The sequence below is a fragment of the Mirounga angustirostris genome, unplaced genomic scaffold (assembly GCF_029215605.1).
Source record: "Mirounga angustirostris isolate CCGP_5_RB_7025 unplaced genomic scaffold, mMirAng1.0.hap1 SCAF_11, whole genome shotgun sequence".
Classification (NCBI taxonomy): Eukaryota; Metazoa; Chordata; class Mammalia; order Carnivora; family Phocidae; genus Mirounga; species Mirounga angustirostris.
The window spans coordinates 40,586,251-40,612,427 of NW_026991719.1; the positions used below are offsets into that span (position 1 = coordinate 40,586,251).

Below are 26,177 nucleotides of genomic sequence, written 5' to 3' on the forward strand. Positions count from 1 at the left end.
ATATATAAAAGAGGTTATAAATACTTCCTTCACTAGCATGCATTCATTCATGCATTCATTTGACAAACGTTTTATTGAGCACCTAGCGTGGAGCTGAGCCAGGCCTAGGGAATTCAAAGATACGTGCTCTTTAAGACAGGCCTTTTGGCCTCAAGAAATTCACATTTCCCATAGGGAGAGAATACACAATTATTTTGCTAAGTACTTGTGCAATTTTAGAGTGATACGTAGGAATATTAAGAAAGCACAGAGAAGGCAAAAGAGGGTGTGGTTGGGGGAAGTTTCCGAAGGGGGCGACACTAGTCAGACAACGTGGGGGGGCGGCGGGGGGAAAGGAGGGGAAAATTACGAATTTCAGGGCCTCTTCCTGTGTCAGCTGCAATTCCTGTTCCCTCACCACTTGCATCATAAAACTGAAGCTTAATGTTCAACTAGGGATCCTTCCCGCGCCTAGAACTTGGAAACTGAGAACCAAGGGCAAAGAGACACGGCCGCCGAAGCAGGGCTCTGAGCAGGACTCTGAGCAGCAAGCCCACGGCATCCTCGGAGAGGCGGGGCCGGGCCGGGGGCGGGGTCGGCTGTGCGTGCGCCAGAGCCCACAGGGCCCGCCCCTGGGGGCTGGCGCCGGAGCGGGGAGTGGATTGGTTGTGTGCGTACGTCGACCTCTCTTCATAGGCCGCGCAGGGCTCGCGGGCTTTGATTGGCTCACCGGGCGCTGAGTTGTCATTGGCTGCGATGGGTCGTCTGGGCGACTGAGAGGAGAAAGAGAAGGGGTGTTGGGCCTGGCGGGCTAACCCGGGCTTGGGACGGCTGGGCGGCTTGGCGGGGCGGTGTCCGGAGAGCTGCGGGGCCCGGGCGCCCGGGCCTCGCGCCACACTCCCAGGGAGTACCTGAACGAGCGGGCCGGCGGGGAGTAATCGGGACCATGGGGTGCTTCTTCTCCAACAGGCGGAAGGCTGAGAAGGAGTCGCAGCCCGAGGGCGGGGAGGAGCGGCCGAAGCAGTACAGCTGGGACCAGCGCGAGAAGGTAACCAAAGTCCCGCGGCCGCTGGTCTCAGGCCCTCCCGAGCCGCCCCGCGAGGGTCCCTGGCGGCCCGGGAGCGCTGAGGGGGCCGACCCAGCAGCTGCAGCTCTCTTGCGCGCGCTCTCCTCTCTCACGCGAGTAGTTGAAGTCGGGGGGAGTGACTTTTTGGGGTGCGGTGAAATACACCGCTGGAGGGGGCGCCGCGGGGGACTGCGAAGCGCTGGAAGGGGGCTTAGAGCTCATTGTCAGAGCCCTGGGGGCTTTCCCTGCGCTCCAGGGGTGGACTCCAGGGAAGCAAGGAGAGCCGTGAATGCCCCGAAATCTGCTCGTTTCACCGGCAGCGCCGAGCGGGGTTTTGTCCAGTCCTCGAGTTACACGTGGGACCGAGTCTCATCTTTTTCGCGGCTCACGTTCGTCTGTGGCTGTTTTCTCTTTTGTCTGCCCTAGCCGCTAAATCTCTTGGGTGCCTAATGGTATATTCCACTGCTGAATTTTCTCAGTTAGGAAGCGGACTGTTGAGCGTACGGCTTTGCTTTTCCTCCTCTTCCAGTTACCCGAAAGGAATAATGAAAATCGAATCAGTCTTGGGACGTTATGTCAGGACTGTATGGTGAAAATAACCAGCATAAGTCAGGCAATATTTTACTATTGTTTTCAATGAATGGAAACGCCCTTCTTTTTACTTTTGTATACAGCCAGAAACGAGAAAGCTTTGAAACGTCCCCTAGTGTTGCACAAAACACACTTAGTCATAAATTTCATAATGTTTCCTCTTTCTACATAGTTCTGCATTTGTGCTTAGTAAAATACTTTGATAGATTTGGCAATTTTTCTTTTCCAAACAAAAAGATGTTTAAATAAACGTTGTAAACAGTTACTTCCTTGCTTAATGCAACATATCTTTACGCATGGATATTTTATAGTGAAGTTCGTATTGATTGTTATGATTTCATAGCCCTTCCTGCGTGGTTTTCAATCGCCAGAATAATTTATTCATGGAAACTCAGTTCTCCAAGTGTCAGATTTAAGCAGTTGGAAGCTTTTTGCAGAATTCTGAGCCGCATCTTTCTACCCCGTTTCTCAGATCCTTCTTGGGTTGCATGGTATATTAATTCTCTTATCTATATATGATAGCATCATTTTATTGCGTAGGCATGGAAAGTAGTGTGCTTTCTGTCATACAAGAAGATTGCACCTATCATTCGAAGTTATTTGGTGGACAGTTTTTAAAAGATTCATTTCCTCAGCCTTAGTATTTCTAACAATGCTCTTTAACCTTGAACTGTCTGCCATAGAGAAGCTTGTGTATTTGATTTTTATTTTAGCTTTGTGTTTTGAAACCATAGGCTAAAACTAAAGTGCTTTTATTTATTTATTTATTTTTTATTTAGAGTAGTCTCAGTTGCCCTTTGACTCATTACTTCGTAATAAATGGTCTTACAGTTAACCTTTATTTTTTTTTAACTTTTTTATTTTTTTATTTATTTTTTTATTCTTATGTTAATCCCCATACATTACATCATTAGTTTTAGATGTAGTGTTCCATGATTCATTGTTTGTGCATAACACCCAGTGCTCCATGCAGAATGTGCCCTCCTCAATACCCACCACCAGGCTAACCCATCCTCCCACCGCCCTCCCCTCTAGAACCCTCAGTTTGTTTTTCAGAGTCCATCGTCTCTCATGGTTCGTCTACCCCTCCGATTTCCCCCGCATCATTCTTCCCCTCCTGCTACCTTGTTCTTCTTTTTTTTTTCTTAACATATATTGCATTATTTGTTTCAGAGGTACAGATCTGAGAGTCAATAGTCTTGCACAATTCACAGCGCTTACCAGAGCACATACCCTCCCCAATGTCTATCACCCAGTCACCCCATCCCTCCCACCCCACCCCCCACTCCAGCAACCCTCAGTTTGTTTCCTGCGATTAAGAATTCCTCATATCGGGGAGATCATATGATACATGTCTTTCTCTGTTTGACTTATTTCGCTCCACATAATACCCTCCAGTTCCATCCACGTCGTTGCAAATGGCAAGATCTCATTCCTTTTGATGGCTGCATAATATTCCATTGTATATATATACCACATCTTCTTTATCCATTCATCTGTCGATGGACATCTTGGCTCTTTCCACAGTTTGGCTATTGTGGACATTGCTGCTATAAACATCGGGGTGCACGTACCCTTTTGGATCCTTACTTTTGTATCTTTGGGGTAAATACCCAGTAGTGCAATTGCTGGATCATATGGTAGCTCTATTTTCAACTTTTTGAGGAACCTCCATACAGTTTTCCAGAGTGGCTGCACCAGCTTGCATCCCCCCAACAGTGTAGGAGGGTTCCCCTTTCTCCGCATCCCCGCCAACATCTGTCGTTTCCTGACTTGTTAATTTTAGCCATTCTGACTGGTGTGAGGTGGTATCTCATTGAGGTTTTGATTTGGATTTCCCTGATGCCAAGCAATATTGAGCTCTTTTTCATGTGTCTGTTGGCCATTTGGATGTCTTCTTTGGAAAAATGTCTGTTCATGTCTTCTGCCCATTTCTTGATTGGATTCTTTGTTCTTTGGGTGTTGAGTTTGATGAGTTCTTTATAGATTTTGGATACTAGCCCTTTATCTGATATGTCATTTGCAAATATCTTCTCCCATTCTGTCGGTTGTCTTTTGGTTTTGTTGACTGTTTCCTTTGCTGTGCAAACAGTTAACCTTTATTTTTTTTTATTTTTTTTTAAAGATTTTATTTATTTATTTGAGAGAGAGAGAATGAGAGAGAGCAAGCAAATGAGAGGGGGGAGGGTCAGAGGGAGAAGCAGACTCCCTGCCGAGCAGGGAGCCCGATGCGGGACTCGATCCTGGGACTCCAGGATCATGACCTGAGCCGAAGGCAGTCGCTTAACCAACTGAGCCACCCAGGCGCCCCAACAGTTGACCTTTATTAACATAATGTTCAGGTTAGTTAGAATCTCATATGTTAATCTTTCTCTTTTTATTTTTTTTAGATGTTATTTATTTATTTATTTGAGAGAGAGAGAGGGAGAGGGACAAGCAGACTCTGGGCTGAGCATAGAGCCCAATGCAGAACTCAATTCCATCACCTTGAGATCATGACCTGAGCTGAAATCAAGAGCCAGAGGCCCAACCGACTGAACCACCCAAGCGCCCCTTTCTCCTTTTAGATACATGGATGTATTCTGTGATTTTTTTTTTTCTTTTTCTTTTTGGCTAAGTAAATGCATCGAAAAATAGAATAGTGGACACCAACATCTAAACTTTTCCCCCATCTGAGCATGTAAACTTCCATTTGTAGATAGTTTTGAGCTTATAGGGAACATTTTGGGGGGTAACACTAGTAGATACTGTAGTTGTAGAGGTGTAAGACATATTACTGGATATGTAAAATAAGCTCATGCTTCTGGGTCTGTACATAATAAAAGTTAAAATATTGATCAACTCACCTAATCAGAATTTTTCTTACTAGATGAGCATTATATTTTGAAAACAACCCAGTTTAAAGCTCTGTTGGCCTATTAGAGAAAGAGAATTACTAGCTTACATTTTGAGACAGTGGAGGTACCACATTTCCCAACATTGCTTTACCTTTTTGGGATTTTTCTTTTTCTTTAGGAATTTTTTATTTTATTTTATTTTATTTTATTTTATTTTATTTTATTTGTCAGAGAGAGAGTGCGCGAGAGCACAAGCATGGGGACTGATAGGGGGAGAGGGAGAAGCAGGCTTCCCTCGGAGCAGGAAGCCCAATGCGGGGCTCGATCCCAGGACCCTGGGATCATGACCTGAGCCAAAGGCAGACGCTTAACCGACTGAGCCACCCAGGCATCCCTTCTTTTGGAATTATTAGGAGTGCACTCTAGGGTGCCTCATTTATAGTAGCCTGCTAAATTTTATATGATTTTAAAGATTCTTTTTCTAGTTCTTTATCTCTCATAAGGTTGATCTAGGCTAGTGTACAAATGTTCTGTATTAGTCCATTGATACTTCTACTGAGTTTAGTATGGTCTTGCTTGCCCCTAGAAGATTTCAGTTGTACCTTAAAAGGAACAGAATGCAAATACAGCCCAGAGAACATAAGTGAGATACGTTTTAAAGTTACATCAGACAATTACCGTTCAACTTTAGATGTAAAAACATAATTCATTGCCTGAAAAGTTTCCTTGCAATTTGGAAAAGTGGTGTTTAAATTTTTCCTTAGGTTGTGTAATCAGAGTGTCTTTGTTGAGAGGCACCCTCTGGGTTTTGGGTTTTGAGTTGTGTAATTGGGTCAGTCTTAGGGGACTGAAGCTAGGAGAAATTGCCTCAGAATGTTTGGAGACTAAGTGTTGTCATGGCAACTGATATACTGTAATCAGCAGTGTATGAAGCTTATTTTCTATTGCTGCTAACTTGGAAAAAGTGAAAAGCTTACTGTACAATTACTACATTGGCATGAGAAATATTTTTGGATTGTAAGATTTTTTTTAGTTTAAATTCAAGTTAGTTAACATATAGTGTGTTATTAGTGTGAGGGGTAGAATTTAGTGATTTATCAGTTGCATATGACACCCAGTGCTCATTCCATCAAGTGCCCTCCTTAATGCCCATCGCCCAATTACCCCATCCCCCACCCACCTCCCCTCCAGCAACCGTCTGTTTGTTCCCTGTTGTCAAGAGTCTCTTATGGTTTGCCTCTCTGTCCATTATTACCTTATTTTATTTTTCCTTCCCTTCCCCTATGTTCATCAATTTTGTTTCTTATATGCCACATATAAGTGAAATCATATGGTATTTGTCTTTCTAATACCCTCTAGTTCCATCCATTTTTAAGTTATTTGGAAAGAAATGCTTTTACACTTTTTATCTGTATGCTGCCTCTCATGGCTAGGCAAATTATTTAATATATAAGTACTCAAACACCAAGGAAGACTCAAAATTATAAAAATTATCCCTGCCCTTAAAGAGCTGTCTGCTTTTATTGAGTTAAAACAGGAAATATTTAAGTGCAAACAAGGAAAAGATGAGTGGTACAGAAAAGTAGTTTTCATTTTCCAGTTATTCATACCAATACTCCTCCTAGATGATAGAAATGAGGATTTGTCCTCTAAACAATGATGGCATAAGTGAGTTTGAGTATGGGCAACACATCTTGTATCCATTACATTTGTCTCATATTTGATAGAAATAAAACTAGACAAAAGCCTTATACCAAAGATTCAAGTAACTGCATTTTATTTGGTGTCTGTTTCATGACTTTGGATAAAGCAGTCAATTCGTGCATTTCAGGTTCCTTGGCTATAAAATGGGACAATGCTAAAGGTTACTATTTAACAGGGTGAAGCCCTGTCCTGACAAAAGGGGGTTAGACAGTAATGGTCACCTCTGAAGATAGAACTCAGACCAGAGATTGGACAGGACAGAACCGGTCTTACTATAAAGCAGATCATAACTCCCGGGGTTGTTCATCAGTGGAAGGAGTGGATTTGTGAGGAACTGATCTCCGTATTAGTCAAAAGATTCAGACAGCGGTTGGATGGCCACTTACTAGAAAGAAGTATCTGCATTGAGTAGGGGGCTAGATGCTGTTTTTAGCCTTTTAAGTATGTAAAGTACATATTCTAGTTATCAATTGCTGCATACCAAACCACTCTAAAACTCAGTGGCTTAGAATAATGGCAAGTACTTATTTTGTTCATAACTCTGTGATTTGTGTAGGGTTTATCAAGTTTGGCTCTCTGCTCTCTGTCGCATCAGATGCAGCAGCTTGACTGGGGGCTGGAGGATCTGCTTTCAATATGGCTTAATAACAGAGCTGGCTGGCAAGTTGATTCTGGCGTTTGGCTAGGGCTGAGGGCCAGGGGCCTCTTCATGTGGCCCAGGCTTCTGCACAGCATGATGGCTGGGTTCCAAGGGCAAGTGTCCTAAGAGAGACCAGGAGAGGCTGCATGGCTTTTTCTAACTAGCCTCTTAAGTGATGTAGCATTACTTTGCCACATTCTCTTGGTTGAGGTAGTCACAAATGCCCACCCACGTTCAAGGGGAAGAGACCTTTTGATGAGAGGAGGATCAACGAATTTGTCCACATGTTTTTAAATCTTTTCCGTAAAGTTGTTGTTACTGTTTTTTAAAGGAGGTAACTAGCTCTTTGTTTATTCATTTTAAAAACAGCTTTATCACTAATCACCAGGGAAATGCAAATTAAAACCACAGTGAGGGGCACCTGGGTGGCTCAGTCGATTAAGCCTTCGGACTCTTTTTTTTTAAGATTTTATTTATTTATTTGACAGAGAGTTAGCGAGAGCAGGAACAGAAGCAGGGGGAGTGGGAGAGGGAGAAGCAGGCCTCCCGCCGAGCAGGGAGCCCGATGCGGGGCTCGATCCCAGCACCCCGGGATCATGACCCGAGCCGAAGGCAGACGCTTAACGGCTGAGCCACCCAGGCACCCCAAGCCTTCAGACTCTTGATTTCGGCTCAGGACATGATCTCAGGGTCATGAGATAGAGCCCTGTGTTGGGCTCGGTGCTCAGTGGGGAGTCTGCTTGAGATTCTCTCCCTCTCCCTCTGCTCCTCCCCCTGCTCACGTGTACATTCTCTCTCTCTCTCAAATAAATAAATAAATCTTTAAAAAAAACCACAATGAGATATTACCTCATACCTGTCAGAATGGCTAAAATCAAAAACTCAAGAAACAGCAAGTGTTGGCCAAGATATGGAGAAAAAGGCATCCTCTTGCGCTGTTGCTGTTGGTGGGAATGCAAACTGCTGTGGAATACAGTATGGAGGTTCCTCAAAAAATAAAAAATAGAACTACCCCACTATCCAGTAATCGCACTACTGCATAATTGCCCAAAGAATACAAAAACACTAATTTGCACCCCTTTGTTTATTGCAGCATCATTTACAATAGCCAAATTATGGAAGCAGCCCAAGTGTCCCATCAATAGATGAATGGAAAAAGAAGATGTGGTATACATATAATGGAATATTACTCAACCACAAAAAGAATGAAATCTTGCCATTTGCAACAACATGGATGGAAGCTAGAGAGTATAAAGGCTAAGCGAAATAAGCCAGTCAAAGAAAGACAAATACCATATGATTTCACTCATGTGGAATTTAAGAAACAAAACAAAGGAAAAAAAGAGAGACAAACCAAAAAACAGACTCATAACTATAGAGAACAAACAGATGGTTACCAGAGGAGAGGTAGGTGGGGAGATGGGTAAAATAGGTGAAGGGGATCAAGAGTACACTTATCTTGATGAGCACTGGGTAATGTATGGAACTGTTGAATCACTGTATTGTACACCTGAAACCTAACATTCTATGTTAACTACACTGGAATTAAAATTTTTAAAAACAGAAAAAAATATGTTTAGTCCTAAAAAGGACTAGAAATAAATGTCTAAATTTTCTAAAGTTTTTATAATAAGCACTCCTTATTTTTATAATCGGATATATATGCAGTGTATATAAATAGAAATATTAATAAAAATGTGATCTCTGGGGGAAAAATATATAAGTAATGGATACCTATAAAAGACTAATATAGATTTCTACTTGACTATTATTTTATTATAATTCTATTCAAATATGTATAAACATAAAGCCAGGCATAAATCCCTTATGTTTACACTATTCTAAAGTGATTAAATAAAAAAAATTTAAGCACATATAATAATGAAGCCAATAAAATTAAACAGTTTTAATATAAAAAATAGCTTTATTGCGATACATCTACCATACAGCTTACTTAAGGTACACAGTTCAGTAGTTTTAGTAAGTTCACAGGGTTATGATGCCATTACTATGATCTGATTTTAGAACATTTTCATTCCCCACAAAAGAAATACCCATACCTATTAGTAGTTATTCCCACTTCCCTCTCTCCACGTCCCCCCCCCAGCCCTGGGAAACCACAATTTTACTTTCTATCTCTATAGATTTGCCTATTTTACACATTTCATATAAATGGAATCACACAGTATTTGTCCTTTTGTTACTGGCTTCTTAGCATGTTTTTGAGATTCATCCATATTGTAGCATGTATCAGTACTTTATTCCTTTTTATTGGTGAATAATATTCCACAGAATAATTACTTATAAATTTTATTTGTCCAGTTTATTCATTCATCAGTTGGTGGACATTTGGGTTGTTTTCGCTTTTTGGCCATTACAAATAATGCTGCTATGAATATTTGTGTACAATTTTTTATGTGGACATATGTTTTTATTTCCCTCGGGGATATACCTAGACTAGGTATTCCTGAGTCATATAGTAACTCTATGTTTAACTTTTTGAAGATCTGCTGCACTTTTTTAAAGTGTCTGTACCATTTTATATTTCTACCAACAGTGTATTGAGGGTTCAAATTTCTTCACTTACATAAAGTTTTGGTAAAGGGGAAAAGCACAGAGAGTGAAAAGTATATGGGACTGGGGTTTTAATTTGTATTCTACACACCAGTATACCTCATTGGTAAAGGCCTTTAGCTTTTCCAGCTTTCAATTTCCCAAGATCCACTCGAGTTCTCTAATTCTTTGAGCATCTCAGGATGGCGGCGGGGCGGTAAGCATTGCTAGATGCATTCAGGCAAATTGGGGTAAACAAAGGGAATGTGATAGGATGTAAAATTAGATTAAGATTAAATTAGATGGTATGGAAAATCCTTTTTTTTAAAAAAAAAAAAAGATTTTATTTGACAGAGAGAGAGAGAGCAGGAACACAAGCAGGGGGAGTGGGAGAGGGAGAAGCAGGCTTCCCGCTGAGCAGGGAGCCCGATGCGGGGCTCGATCCCAGGACCCTGGGATCATGACCTGAGCCGAAGGCAGGCGCCCAACGATTGAGCCACCCAGGCGCCCCTGGAAAATCCTTTTCAATCCTAAAATTTTATAATCCTATTTTGTGGTTATCAATTTAGCAACATGGTGAACTAATATAAATACAGTGCTTCACCTTCTTTTATCCTCAGTGTACATAAGCTCAAGGTACTGGTATTTATTATTATTTCTATAATTACTTGGCACTGCCATTTTCATTTATGAAATAACCTTTCAGCTATGTAGCTGTGTAGTCCTGAAACTGATTTAACAATGTTGAAATTTTAAGTAATTTTATTTTAAATGAAATGTAATTTACATACAGTGAAATTTACCCTTTTAAAGTGTACAGTTACGAGTTTTGGCAAATGAACATAGTCGAGTAACTGATCACAATTGAGATATAGAACAGTTCCATCATCCCCCCAGATTTCCTCATGCTCCTTTGTAGTCGCCTCTGATCACTTTTTTATCCCTATAGTTTTATCTTTTTTTTTTTTTTTAAAGATTTTCTTTATTTATTTGACAGAGAGAGACACAGCGAAAGCGGGAACACAAGCAGTGGGAGAGGGAGAAGCAGACTCCCCGCCAAACAGGGAGCCCGACATGGGACTCGATCCCAGGACCCTGGGATCATGACCCGAGCCGAAGGCAGATGCTCAACAGACTGAGCCACCCAGGGGCCCCTTGGAGTCATGGGACTTTGTATCCACGTGCCAAGTGTACTGTGGGTCACCCACAGCTCCCACTCAAGGGGAAGCCCTTGTGCATGCGTCATTGGGCCCTATGATGGCCCGCTAGCCACACTTGTTTAGACTGAAGGCCAGGGACTCCTCTGACCCAAAGCAACAAATCCATAGTCGGGCCAGCAATCTAGGATTTCGCCTACCAAGAAATTAGCTGGGTCATATTCTACTCTGAGAAATTTAACTGGGGAATACCCAAATAATTGGACAGTTGGTGGTTCTGATGAGAGAACAGAAACTATGACTAAAGAAAGCTATGAATGGCGATTCCCTGCAGCAATTAGCAATAACATAATGAAAAGATGCTCGCATGAGATGAGAAAGTTTTGCGGATCTAATGTACAACATGGTGACTATAGTTAACAATACAGTATTGTGTACTTGACACTTGCTGTGAGAGCAGAGCTTTAACGGTCTCGCCATAACAACCGAATGGTAGTTATGTTAGGTAAAGGATGTGTTAACTAGCCTTACCGTGGTAAACATTTTGCAGTATATATGCATATCAAATACACGCGCGTGTCCAGTCATCACGTTGTACACCTTGAATTTGCATAATGTTTGGGGGCGCCTGGCTTGGTCAGTTAAGCGTCTGCCTTCGGCTCAGGTCATGATCCCAGGGTCCTGGGATCAAGCCCTGCATCGGGCTCCTTGCTCGGTGGGGAGTCTGCTTCTCCCTCTCCCTCTGTTGCTCCCCCAGCTTGTGCTCTCTGTCTGTCTCTCTCTGTCAAATAAATAAATGAAAAATCTTTAAAAAAAATAAAAAAGTTTTATTTATTTAAGTAATCTCTACACCCCACATGGGACTCAAACTCTTGACCCGGTGATCAAGAGTTACATGCTCTACCAACTGAACGGACTGGGTGCCCCTATCCCTATATATAGTTTTGTCTTTTTGAGAATGTCATATAAATGGGATCATGTAGTATATAACCTTTTGAGTCTGCCTTCTTTCACTTAGCATGATACTTTTAAAAGTCATCCATGTTACTGCATGTATCAGGAGTTCCTTTTTACTGTTGAGTAGTATTCCATTATATGGGTGTACCATGTTTGTTTATCCATTCAGTGGTTGAGGAACGTTGGGGTTGTTTTCAGTTTGGGTAATTATGAATAAAGCTACCATAAACATTTGCATGCAGGTTTGTGAGTGAACATGATTTTTCATTTCATTTGGGCGAATACCTAGGAGTGGGATTACTGACTCATATAGAAATTGTATGTTAAATTTTATAAGAAACTGCCAAACTGGCTATGCCAGTTTGCATTTTTACCAGCCATGTATGAGATCCAGTAGCTACGCCACCAGCACTTGGTATGGTCAGGGTTTTTTTTTTTTTTAATTTTAGCCATTCTCAGGCATGTAGTGGTATTTCATTGTGGTTTAACTTGCATATCCCTGATGACTAATGATGTTGAGCATTTTTCCATGTACTTATTTGCCATCCATATATTTACTTTGGTGAAGTGTTTATTAAAATCTTTTGCCCCTTTTTTACTAGGTTGTTTTCTTAATTGACTTTTGAGACTTATTTTAATATATCCTGGATACAAGTCCCTTGTCATATGTGTGTTTTGCAGATTTTGTTTTTCCCAATTAATGATTTGTCTTCTCTTAACAGTGTCTTTTGAAGAATGAAAGTTTTCTATTTTGATAAAAGTCCAGTTTTCAATTTTTTCTTTTATGGATTATGTTTTCGGTTTCACATCTAGAAAATCTTTGCCTAACCAAGATTACAACAATTTTCTCCTCCGCTTTATTCTAGAAGTTGTAGAGTTTTGGTTTTCCAGTTAGGTTCTGTGATCCATTTTGAGTTAATTGTTATATATGGTGCAAAATATGAGAGATTCTTTTTCTTTTTTTACCTATAGATTTCCAGTTGTTCCAATAACATTTGTTGAAAAGACTCTCCTTTCTGTATTGTATTGCCTTTGCACTTTTGCCAGTGTATACATAAGTCTATTTTTGAACTCTCTATGCTGTTCCATTGATTTATGTGCCTAGTAAACATTGGTTTCTGTTTGAATATGGTTAAATATGAAGAAACAACCAAGAAAATGTACTTAGGAGCCAGACTGCCTAGGTCTGAGACTCAGTTCAAGCACTTACTAACTGTGTGACTTTGGGCAAGTTATTTAGCCTCTGAGTGCCTAAATTTTCTCACCTGTAAAACAGAGATAATAGTACACAACTCTCATAGGGGTTTCTATGAGTATTTTTAAAAAGATTTTATTTATTTATTTGAGAGAGAGAAAGCTGCACGCGTGGACATGCAGGGGGGCAGGGAGAGGGCTGGCAGAGCCCGAGGGAGGGCTGGATCTCGCCTTCCTGAGATCATGACCTGAGCTGAAATCAAGAGTCAGACACTCAACAGCCCAAGCCACCCAGGCGCCCCGGGGTTTTTAGGAGTATTGAGTGAATGATTATAAAGCACTGGGATTGGTGCCTTGTACCTATACATGCTTCTTATACGCCTGAGCTTTATTTTGGACTTCTGTGCAGACAGGCTTTCCATGAAAATTTAAAAATTCTATTATTTCATCTCAGATTATCATTATGGAAGTTTACCTGTGGAGATGAATTTTAATGGAAAATTTGCATTGCTACTCGGTAAAAAAATAAGATGTTTACTTTCGTTTTCTGTTAGGAAAATAATGCTTAACTTAGTTTAGTAGCTGTATCGGGTGAATTGCAGCTGTTGAAATGTTTCTTTGATTTTGAAAGTGTATCTACTACCTTTTATGGATTGTAGTAAGAAATACAGCCTAAACTAAGCTCATTTCATAAGTGGCTCTTGTGAAAAGGTAGCTTGAAATATGACCTTTCCATGTTTGTGGTTTGGGGCACTTTATTTGAGAAAGAGTTAACTTTTGCAAAATTACTATTGTACTAAGCTTCAGGTTATCTATTATTACTTTTTGTTTTGAAGAACTTTCAGGATTTGTTGAGAAAGTACAGCAACATAAATCCTAAATTTCTCCTTTGTAGACCATATTTATAGTCCAAATAATTTTGTACTATAGAACTTTTTAGCTTAGAGGATCTTTGACTACAGCATTAATTTCTCCCCATAACTAGAAGAACTGAGGTGTCTGGATAAAATACTTAGAAGAATAGTAAATTACACTTAACTCCTCACCATTAGCAGTTGTTATGGACTGAGTATTTGTGTCCCTCCAAAATTCCTGTGTTGAAGCCCTAACTCTCCGTGTGGCTGTGTTTGGAGATGGGGCCTCAAAGGAAGTAATTAAGGTTAAAAGGGATCATAAAGGTGGGGCCCTGATCTGATAGGATTAGTGTCCTTATAAGAAGAGACATCAGAGAGCTTGCCCTGCACTCACCCAGGAAGGAAACCAACCGTGATGGCACCCATAATCTTGGACTTCCCCAGCCTCCAGAGTGTGAGATACAAATTTCTGTTGTTTAAGCCACCTGGTCTGTTATTTTGTTATGACGACCAGTCTTAGTCTATCTCAGGTTGCCATGACAAAATAGCATAGACTAGGTGGCTTAAACAACAGACATTTCTTTATTAAATGGTTCTAGAGACTGAGAAGTCCCAAGATCAAGGTACCAGCAGATCGAGTGTCTGGTGTCAAAGATAAATACTGCTGGACATTAAAGCATTGAAAACAGATTTTGTTCAGTAACTGCTGACACTAGGGGACAGAGCTGAGCTCCGTACCAATTTGTGTAGAGCTGATTTCAGCAATTTTATCAGGAAAATGAGGGAACAGGGAGAGCAGGGGCTCCGTAAAGTCAGAGAAGTGAAAATTACAAAGTTGGTCAGTGTAAATGTGATTAAACCAGCTGTGTTTGTTCACTCGCAGTTATCAACCTTAGGATTCTCTCCTCCCACAGAGACTGGTACACAGAGGCCCTATCCTTCCTGGTAATTATATTTCAAAGGAATGACTCTCGGTCCTTGAGAAAGATATCTCTGAGTTTTAAGACTTACATATTCACAACTGTTAAGCCCCCTTTTTTAAAAAAAGATTTTATTTATTTATCTGAGAGAGAGAGAGGGTGCACAAGCAAGGGGAGCGGCAGAGGAAGAGGGAGAAGCAGACTCCCCGCTGAGCAGGGAGCCCAATGCGGGGCTCCATCCGGGGACCCTGGGATCATGATCTGAGCCAAAGGCAGACGCTTAACTGACTGAGCCACCCAGGCGCTCCTGTTAAGCCCTTTTTAATAAATGCTCTAAGAAAGGGAAGTCAGGGGCCTATTATCAAGCATTGGCTAGAATAAGTAGTAAATTTTCCTGGCAGGAAAATTTTCCAGGCAGGAATTTTAATGGGGGTAGGGGGTAGGGTCCTTCTAGAGACATGGCTTTGTGCTGCTAGAAGACATGCTGGAGTTTGGTCAGGTCTCTTACTGCAGGGATTTGGACGGAATTGTAATGTGCCAAGAGTTCCACAGTTCTCACTGGTGAGGACCTACTTCCTGGTTCATATTCAGTTACCTTCTTGTGGACTCATGGCCTTTCCTCTAGTGTGTGCACAAGGAGGGAGGGAGACAGAGGGAGGAAGAGAGGGAGATCTCTTCTTTTCTTCTAAGAGCCCTAATCCTATAATGAGGCCCTGCCCTTATGATTTCTTCTAAACCTGAAAGGCCTAACTCCAAGTACCATCACTTTGGGGGTTAGGGCTTCAGCATTTGAATTTTGAGAGGATACAGGTATTCAGTACATAACACTTCCTGTGCAGACTAAGGCAGCAGCTCAGTAATTTCAAAGTTAAGAAAGAGTGGATATTATTTCTGCGTTTGCAACAAGTCTTAACTGCAACTACTGATATAGTACTAATTATAATTAATATAGTTGAAACTTCTCAAATACTATACATCTTACGTATCATTTCCATGCAAAACAAATTTGCCAAATTCCTTTAAGTAACAGGTATTAACTGTTATTTTTTTAAGATTTTATTTATTTATTTGAGAGAGAGCACACACAAGCGGGGGGGGAGGGGCAGAGGGAATGGGAAAGCAGAGCAGACTCCCCACTGAGCAGGGAGCCCGACCTGCAGACCCCAGGACCCCAAGATCAAGACCCGAGCCAAAGGCAGATGCTTAACCAGCTGAGCCACCCAGGCGCCCCAACTGTTTTTTTATTTTTATCCAAACACTGGTTTGTTCCCTACTTAATTCTCAGATAAATATGCTTGCAAATGTTTGAACTTGTTATCCATATCTCAGGCAAAGACAATTTGGCCAGAATCTTGAACCCCAAATTAATTCCCCAGGAAAATACAAAGTTTTACATCAGAGGTTTTTTTTTTTTTTTTTAATTTTTGTTTGTTTTATTTATTTATTCATGAGAGAGAGAGAGATAGAGGCAGAGGCAGAGGGAGAAGCAGAGTCCCCTCCTAGCAGGGAGCCCGATGTGGGACTCGATCCCAGGACCCTGGGATCGTGACCTGAGCCGAAGGCAGACGCTTAACCATCTGAGCCACCCAGGCACCCCTTACATCAGAGTTTTAAGGAGTTTCTGGTACAGTGAGATAAACCGTAAACTGAAACTTGAAGATTCTACTTGCCCATTGAATCTGAGGCCTTGGTAGAGACAGGCCAACTCCTGGGCTCCTTTTCCCTACACCTAATCCTGGTGCTCTTGATCTTCTCACCCCCACTGTGGGAGGTGGATTGGTGCCAAGGTGACAGGCTGAAGAAGACCAGACAATGTTTTTACCCTCCTTAAGGCCTAAAGCAGAACTGACTGAAACCACTCTTGCATGTTCTCTTTTCTCCACTTTAAGGCCTGGATTAGATCCAGATCCCATTAGCCTGCTCCATGACCACATTCCCATCCCTTTTGACTGGCTCTTCCAAGTGGAAGGCAGCCGCAGCTTTCTTTTACCACAGGTATGGGAGAGAAGAGAATGTAAAAAGGAGAAACCCAGGACTGGTATTAAGAGTGCCTTTGCCTCCTTTGTGTATAATTATCTTCCTACTCAGAAGTTGGCCAACTTGCACAGTGACCTGACTAAATGTCCCTAGGAATATCATGTTCTTGATCATTATCGGGATCTCTCTTCTTTGGGGATGGCGTGGAGAATGGGGGAGTGGGGAAGTGTGTGATTACCAAACTTAGTTACTCTTCACATTTGTATATTAAAACGACCCCTGGGGACCACCTACCTCCAGTTACACTCTGAGGTAACAAAGACTAAGTAGTTAAAATGGATTCAACATGGGTGTATGGAGTGCCCCTGTGGTGCTGAGCACTGTTCTAGGTGCAGGGAAAAACAAGGGCGAGCAAGGCAGATAATCCTTTCCCTCATAGACCTTATGTCCCAATGGAGGGCTGGTGGAATAAGGACAATAAATATAATTCATACGTAGTGCATTAAAAGGAAGCTAAGTGCTTTGGAGAAAAATAAAGAAGGGTAAAGAGGTAGTATTGGAGGAGGTGTTTCTGTTTTAAGTAGATTGGTTACAGGATCCCAGCCCAAAGATCGCTGTACAGGAAGGGATAGAAGCTGCTATTTAATGCAATATAGATCCTCCGAAAAGGGGGAGCAGGCTTCCTGGTTGAGGAAACTGGAGAGCTTCACAGAAACAAGTTTGACAGGTGGACAAGAAGAACTAGGAGAAGGCTGTCTGGGCAAAGGAGAATCAGAGGACATAGACAAGTCACAACAAGTGCTTCAGATCTACTGAGGAATACATTCCCACAGCAGATCAATAGGAATTAGGAGCAAAATATAAGTTGTTATCACATAATAGTGACTTACATTGAAAGATTTTTCTAATACTGAACCATTTGCACTCAACTTGGTTGTGGTGCTTTCTCTTTTTATAGGATTGATTTAATTTGCAGGGTGTTTTTTTTTTTTTTTTCTTCCCATCTACAGATGTGAGTGAAATGAACCTAAAATCTTCTTCTTTTGTTATGTCTTTGTTTTTCTTACTAGGTTCTTGCCAGGCAGGCTAATAGCATGAGTTAGGACTGTTCCTTCTCTTTCTATTGTCTTTATGGGTTTGCATAAACCTGGGATAAATAAAATTGGAATCTGCTTATAAAACCATCTGGGCCTGGTGTTTTCTTTGTGGGAACACTTAGCCCACTGGTTGTATTTCGTTAGCAGTAATAGCATTTTATTTAAGCTTTTAACTTCCTCTGGAGTCAGTTGTGAGAAGTTATTTTTTAAGAGATTTGTTCATTTCATAGACAAAATCTCTTGAAACTTGTTGGTATATGGTTGTTGATACTATTCTCCTTTTAACCTCTATTTATGGTAATATCCCTCTTTTCATTCATATTGTTCGTGTTTTGTTCTTCTTTCCTTGGTCATTCTTGCCAGAAGTTTGCCTATTTTTTGCCCCCCCCAAAACCATATTTTTGGCTTTGCTGATGTTTTCTATTATATATTTAATACCTAAGTCATTAACTTCTTTTTTTTTAAGGTTTTATTTATTTATTTGACAGAGACACAGCGAGAGAGGGAATACAAGTGAGAGAGAGGGAGAAGCAGGCTTCCCGCTGAGCAGGGAGCCCGATGTGGGGCTCCATCCCAGGACCCTGGGGTCATGACCTGAGCCCAAGGCAGACGCTTAACGACTGAGCCACCCAGGCGCCCCTAAGTCATTAACTTCTATTTGTCTTTTTTTCTCCTACTTTCTGTAGGTTTATTGTTTATTGTCTAATTTCTTAAGATGGACATTTAACTAATTTTGAGTGTTTTTATTATAGCTATTTAAGGTTATAGATTTCCTTCAAAGCACCATCTTTGCTGCATCCCAAATGTGGTGCCTTAACATTTAATTCTAAGTATTTTTAGATTTGATTATGATTTCTTCTTTAACCCATGAGTTATTTAGCAGTGTGTTTTTTAAATTTTCAAGCAGGCAAGAATTTTTAAAAGTATCTTTTGTTATTAACTTTTAACTTAATTACATGTTGGTCCCGTATCATGGTCTGTAAGTTATCTATCGTTTAAAATTTGTTTAGGCTTTATGATCTAGTATATGATTTTTTAAAAAGCTTTAATGTGTCCTTAAGAAAACTGTGAGTACACTCTACTTGTTGGATGCAGAACTCAAGCTTTTTCTCATTGTGTGGTTCAGATCTTATATATTTTCTTAATTTTTTTGGTCTCCTTGACCAATCAGTAGTTGGGAGAAGCACATTAGAAGACACTCCTTAGATTTTAATCTGCCAGTTATGAGGGTTTGGAGAGGTCCAGAGCAACTGTCAGAGTTAGTCCCCACCTGTTTTTTCCCAGCTCTTCACCAGCACAGGGTTTCTGTCCTGCCCTGAATTTACTCACAGGAAGCCTGAACCAGAGATCTGAGTCCCAGCAGGTGTTGGAGAAGCACTGTTGTCTCAAGATTTAGGGTGGGGGAGAAGCAAGAGCAGAAATCCCAGAGGTTCCTTTTCTGTTTTATCCTCCCACTCTCCACCACAGGGACTTCTCATAGTTTCCCCTTTTCTTGGTGTTTTTCTTACATGGTCCCTTTGGGGTTGATCTTAAGCAATAGGGAACCAGCAACCATGCTAATTCAGTTTCTTGGTAGAGACCAAACTGGAATACTGTACCTCTTTTGAAAAAAAAAAGATAAGTTTACTTATTTGAGGGGGCAGGCAGAGGGAGAGAATCTTCAAGCAGAGTCCGCACGGAGCTCGGAGCCTGACATGGGGCTCAATCTCACAATCCATGAGATCACGACCTGAGCCGAAACCAAGAGTCACCCAACAGACTGAGCCACCCAGGTGCCCCGGTACCTTTATATACATGCATCACCTATAAAATCCTAGAAATAGAATTGCTTGAACACTTCTTTCCACATTAAACCTGTGTTTGCCTCCTGTATTTTTCCCTTCTTCTGATGTTTAGCACACTAACATCCAATCATATAAATCAGAGCAGTGTTTTTTCAAACCCATCAGTGGGATAATAGAAAATTTGGGGGGCTTAACACAAAATTAGGGTAAATATTATTTGTGAAGCTTTTATTTCTTTGGTATGTGTACATGCACAAATGCTCACAAGTAGGTGTACTGCGCTGTGCTGAAGAATCTACTAATGTGGATTATAGTCCAAAAGAGTTGAAAAACACTGACTAGAGAACTAGGAATCATTTTGGATCCATTCTTCTGCCTTACCTCCTATAGCCATTGAATTACCAAATTGATTCTACTTCCTCAGGATTTCTCAAATTTATCCTATCTTCCTCTTCTCTCCTAACCACTGCTCTACGTCCAGTCCTTACTGGATGACTGACTGCAGCAGTCTCAGATCCATGCTCCACTTCCATATTCTTATCAGAGTAATCTTCCTGAAATGTAAGTTTTTCTTATTTAAAATCTTCCTGTGGTAACCGATTGCCCATGGATAACTTCCAGGCTTTATAATATGGCCCCTGCCTATCTCTCTAGCTTCATCTACTCCCATTCTAGTATCACTGGTAAACACCAAACCACTTTTGCTTTTCCTCACGTTCTCCAAAGAGGTTTATTTTGTTAATTCTTTCACTTTTGCCTGGTGTGGGAAGGGAGGATCCTTTACTCCTACCCGTTTTATGTGGTGATCTTCAGCTTGTTCATTCTCACTTTGTTAGTAAAGTCTTACACCCCTACCTCCCCCACCCCAGGTGTCATTCTCCTCTGTGTTTCCACAATATTCTAGGCATCTTGCATTACACATCCAAGTTGTTTTTAAATCATCTGTTTAGGTTAGTGTTTACTTTTTTATGGGAAGAGCTGGTCATACTCATGTTAGTGCCTAAGAGACTATCTGGCTCATATTGGGTGTTCAAATGTTGGTTGAATGACTGAAGATCTGGAAAGTTGAAGTGCCTCTTCCAGGATGATGTTGCTTATAGGTGACAAAATTAAGACTGGGAAACAAAGTGCCTCTCTTATTGCTTCATGCTACAGACCAGCACTCCTTCTAGTACATTATATAAAACTGGATAAGTACCACATTTATTGTGCAATACTGAATAAGTCACTTTAAGTTAGTTTGGAAATGGTTGGGATGATTAAATTATCCTTGGTGAATAATCAAAATTTTACCTGCTGTATGGGAGTCTATTTCTGACACATGAATAGTTTTGCGTGAAATTTAATATTTGCAAAAAGGTAAAACAGTGCAAGTAGACTCAAATGTAATTTAAAAAAAATCAAAATGGCCTTTTTGTGGCTCTTAGAGGTCAGTTAGAATTTTAAAATATATAATGTGACAAATTCCAGGCATACGGTTTAAAAGGTTATGTGTGCTTTAGTTTAGAATATCTAAAGATAGGAATGGTGGCATTTAAAGAATTACATTGTAGGAAAAGCTCAATAAATATTTGAATCAAACTTGCAGATGGGAGTTATGCCATATAGTAGTTCTTGTGCCTTCAGGTTCTTCCATTTTCTGTAGCATATTGCAGAAATCAGTCGGGGTTTAGAAACTAAGACCCATGCATCCATATATTGAAGGATAGAGAAATATATTTCAGTCTGGGTGTATTTCCAATTTCAGAAGTTTTTAAAGAAGCAGCAGAAGTTGTTTTACATTTTCACTCGTGGAATTTAAGAAGCAACACAAACGAACAAAGGAAAAAGACAGTCAAAAGACCGGACTCTTAATATAGAGAACAAACTGGAGGTTACCAGAGAGGAGGTAGGTGGGGGGATGGGTGAAATAAGTGATGGGGATTAAGGAGGGCACTTGTGATGAGCACCGCGTGATGTATGGAATTATTGAATCACTACATTGTACACCTGAAACTAATATAACACTGTATGTTAATTACACTTGAATTTAAAAAATTTAAAAATTGAAGCATCAGGAAAAAAGAAAGGGTCAGAGCTGAAATATTCCTTAATATCATCCAAAATGCTGTGTGCGTGAGAATTTCCCCAATTGTTTCAAAAAAGTATTTCTATAGTTGGTATGTTGAAACAGGATCCACACAATGTTCACACATTGTTTGGTTGATACGTCCTTGAGTCTTTCTGTATCACAGTTTCCTCTCCCTTTTTCCCCCCCTCATTCCTCTTAATTATTGGAAAAAAATAATTTGTGCTGTTCATTTTCTTACTGTGTTGCAAAGTCGGTGAGAGTAGGAACTTCTTATTTTAGCACCAAGAATTGTGCCTGGTACCCAGTAGACACTTGACTAGTATTTGTTGAATAATGTTAGTAATACTCAAGGCCTGTGTTTTGTCCCTGCAGGTTGATCCAAAAGACTACATGTTCAGTGGCCTGAAGGATGAAACAGTAGGTCGCCTACCTGGCCAAGTGGCAGGACAACAGTTTCTCATTCAAGACTGTGAGAACTGTAACATCTACATCTTTGATCACTCTGCTACAATTACTATCGACGACTGTACTAACTGCGTAATTTTTCTGGGACCTGTGAAAGGCAGTGTGTTTTTCCGGAATTGCAGAGATTGCAAGTGCACGTTAGCCTGCCAGCAGTTTCGTGTGAGGGATTGTAGAAAGCTGGAAGTCTTTTTGTGCTGTGCCACTCAACCCATCATTGAGTCTTCCACAAACATCAAGTTTGGCTGCTTCCAATGGTACTACCCTGAATTAGCGTTCCAGTTCAAAGATGCAGGGCTAAGTATCTTCAATAATACCTGGAGCAACATTCATGACTTTACACCTGTGTCAGGAGAACTCAACTGGAGCCTTCTTCCAGAGAATGCTGTAGTGCAAGACCATGTTCCTCTACCTACTACCGAAGAGCTCAAAGCTGTCCGAGTTTCCACAGAAGTCAATAGAAGTATTGTTCCAGTATCTCGGGGTCAGAGACAGAAGAGCAGCGATGAGTCATGCTTAGTGGTATTATTTGCTGGTGATTACACTATTGCAAATGCCAGAAAACTAATTGATGAGGTAAGGAGAGAGAGAAGAGAGACAGACACACACCTAGATAGGAACACACCACTTTCTGGAGAACTTCTATTCTTTTCAAAATTGATTATTAGGAATACAGGCAATCCTTAAGTTCTAGTCCCCTCCCGCCTGCAGATGTATCTGTAAGCTGATTGCTTGGGCCTCAAAAGACTTTCCCAAAGAAACTTAAAAAATATATAATTCAGTAGGCAGTTATTAAGCACTTATTATGTGAAGAGTTACTTCTGTTGCCATATTTCATTGACTATAGGATGCACATTTGTTCTCCACATTTTTGCTTATCTGAAATGCAACTTTACATTGCTTACAACTGATGGCAACTTAAAGCTGATGACCTATAGTATATGCTGGAGATGGAGACCCATAGGCAAAATTCTCTGCCCTCAGAGAGCTTCCATTCGTTATAATGAATGATTTCCACGGAAGCTTACAATAGTACTGCATAGTAAAGCATGACCTTACTTAGTTGGGAATATTTTTTTGGAGTTTTAATTGGTTGGAAGGGGTGGCAAAAACATTTAGGAGTACAACTTTTGGCCACTGGGGCGACTGTGAAAACCACCTCCACATTATTCTCCTTTGCCCTGTTGCTATGGGAAGGGGAGGTTGGTGTGTAAGAATGAGGTGGGAGCTGGGATAGCAGAGGTGGTGGGCTCAGGAGCAGGGACTCGGTGAGTTTGGGATTAAAGAAGAGTCCTTCTAGCGGAAGCAGCTTCCACTTGAAAAATAACTGGGGACGTAGAGATTAGGGGCTCCAGAAGCAGCAGTTCCTGTGTTGGTGGGTGCTCCAGTAGGGAGGCAGCAGTGGGATGTATTGGTCACCCATTAATCAGATGTTCTGCAGGAGTGGTCAAATTTAAAAATCAAACTTCCGGAAATGAAGAAGTGAATGGAAAACTCAAGTCTCCTTTTGAATGGATTTTTAAAAAAATTGTAACTGTTCTTTTTTTTTTTTTTTAAAGATTTTAATTTATTTTTTGACAGAGAGAGACGGCGAGAGAGGGAACACAAGCAGGGGGAGCGGGAGAGGGAGAAGCAGGCTCCCTGCCGAGCAGGGAGCCTGATGCGGGGCTTGATCCCAGGATTCTGGGATCATGACCTAAGCCAAAGGCAGATGCTTAATGACTGAGCCACCCAGGCATCCCTAAAAATTGAAACTGTTCTGTCAAAAGGAAGATTATAGGGGGGAAAAACACTAAAAATGACCACCTCTCTGTAGCTATACATCCTACAATGTAGAAAACCCATGTCTGAAACCTACAAAGTATATCTGAAGTCTAGTTTTCAAAACAACAGAAACCAAAGTATAATTTTAAGACTGTGGTATTTTTATTTTTTGTTCATGCCAATCTGCTGAAAACATGCTATGAATCTGGTAAGATATAGAAAAAGTACTTCTGGCCTTTGAGCAATCTAATCACATGCTAATCCAACATCTGAGAGGTCAGCATTTTCATTATACTTCATGGGGACTTAGAAAAAAATCTACATACAGTTTTCAGACGATGTAATTATTCAGGTTAAACTCCTTTTTTGGTAAGAACTGAGAAGTGGACATAAAGAATAGATAGCATGTTTAAAGGAAAAAAATCCCATCAAAACAAACAGTCTTTCTTCATGAGTCATCAGATGTTCTTAACCTTTTAATTTTGGGTATCTGATGTGTGAAATGGCAGCGTTGTGTGCACTTGAAAGCAACATGTGACCAGGAAGAATGATGTTCTTTAGATATCCTTCTGGAGTACAAGATATTTTAAAACAAAAATGCAACAACAGCAGTAATAATAGCTAACACTTATATAGTGTTTACTGTATACCAGGCATTGTTATAAGGAATTTAAATGAAGTAACTCACTTAATTTAGAATAACCTATGAAATAGGTGCCATTTAGTCCCCTTTTTACAGATAAGGAAAATGAGCCACAGAGAGAGCAAGTAACTTGCAAAAGGTCACTCAGCTGGTAAACAGCAGAGCCATGATTTAAATCCAGACTTAGAAAGAAATCTACATACAGTTTTCAGACGATGTAATTATTCAGGTTAAACTCCTTTTTTGGTAGGAATTGGCTTTAAAGCACAGTCTGAACCCTTAAGCATGATGCTAATCTGCTGCCCCAGTGGTAAAGGAACGTTGACGAGTGCCTGGTGGAGCAGGAATGTGACTGAAAGTGTGGGGAGTCAAGGCAGATACTACCCTTCAGCCTAGAAGGAAAAACCCTGGGACTTTGTGGTTGGAGTTATCCTACCTAATTCTGAAAGCACAGAATTAAGGAATGACAAAAGAACAAAAAGAAGAAAATGCCAAGTACATGTGAAGAGGGTATCAAAACATGCTAAAAGATCACTGACTTACATATTAAGGGAGAGATTACATATTTTTTCAAAAAAAAAAAATGAAGCTCAAGTTCCCAGGAAAATATGTGTAGGAGCTACCTAATTCTGAGATAAAAAACAAAACAAAACAAAAACCCCACAAAACTTGAGTCTTTCTCATATCATAACCTGAATACCTTAAGACAGCTTCGACTGGAACTGTGATTGCTAACTCTGGTTTTGTTAAACCCTAGGAGTATCACAGAATTTTGTTTCACATTGTTTTTATAAATTAAATGTATCATAATAGTTTTTTGAGATAGGAAGTCCAGAAAAGCTGAATAAAGCAGAAAGCACATTCCAAAGGGAATCAAGAGAAGTTACTGGGCCTCAATTTTCTCTCCTAAAAATCAGATTTCTTGCTTCCTCTTAGGTACATCACAGATATGCACAGGATAAATTAGAGTAAAAGTAGTTTGAATTGTTTGGAAGTAATGCATAATTTAAGTTGGGTAGTTACCACTATTTTCAAGTCTTTTTAAGTAGAAGAATTTCCATGAAAAAAGAGTCTCCAGATATCTGCAGTGAGATATCAAAATAGATCAAGTTTTGTAATTCATTATTTGTTTTTAGGTAACAGTATTTTGAATTAATCATCTTGTCAGTTTATGTGTCTGACTATAAAATGAGAGATAGTGAGCCATCTAGAAAATTAGAAACAGATGTAGGATTATTTCTGATATTTTAAGTAACTTTGCAGTCATCACCTGGCAGTGGATGTCCACGCAATTTTCTGCTACTTTTTTATGTATGTTTCTTTTTTCTGAGGCAGCATTGAGGGTTCTGAAAAAGGATTTGAGTTTGAATCCAATTTGATGGAATGGTATGGGATGATGTAGCTGATTGGATGAAATACTATCAGCCATTAAAAGTAATTTTATAGTGGAATAGCTGGGAAATATTCACAGTCAAGTAAGTGAAAATTTGTAGAATATTATATAAGTATCTGAATTTTTTTTAGAGATCTAAGTGTGGAAAGTTATATATACTAAAATGTTAACAGTTGTGGTTATTCTTAGGAATTGGATTAAGATTAGGATTTTCTTTTCTTTTTGTGGTTATATGGATTTTACAATGAACATGTGTCATTTCTGTAATAGGAGAAAAAGAAAACTGGGAGGGTAAAAGGAAGTATACCCAAATGGCAGTGGCACCTTTGAGTGGTGGCACCTTGGTTCATATTTGTTTCTATTTTTTTCATTTTTCAGGTGTTCTGTGTTGAGCATATATGTATGTTACTTTTATACTTAAAAATCCAATAGGCTTTGCTAAAAAAAATTAAAGTGGTTGAATACTTTGCATTTTTAAAAACTACTTTCATCATTATTCTAAAAATTAATGTGTACTTATTGTACAGAATTGTA

General features: G+C 40.3%; 1 protein-coding gene across 4 annotated transcripts in view; it reads left to right on the forward strand.

The window, feature by feature from the left end:
• The first annotated feature begins 736 nt into the window (after positions 1–736).
• RP2 (RP2 activator of ARL3 GTPase) overlaps positions 737–26,177 on the forward strand; it is a 54,501-nt gene continuing 29,060 nt past the window's right edge. For 2 of the 4 annotated variants that reach the window (XM_064573984.1, XM_064573985.1), the window contains exons 1-2: positions 737–1,027; positions 21,754–22,419. In XM_064573984.1, coding sequence (XP_064430054.1) covers positions 926–1,027; positions 21,754–22,419 — 768 coding nt within the window. In that variant the 5' untranslated portion in view covers positions 737–925. Of the gene's footprint in view, positions 1,028–7,910; positions 8,225–21,057; positions 21,199–21,753; positions 22,420–26,177 lie in introns of all 4 variants that reach the window. The other 2 variants (XM_064573987.1, XM_064573986.1) reach the window with 2 other exon arrangements.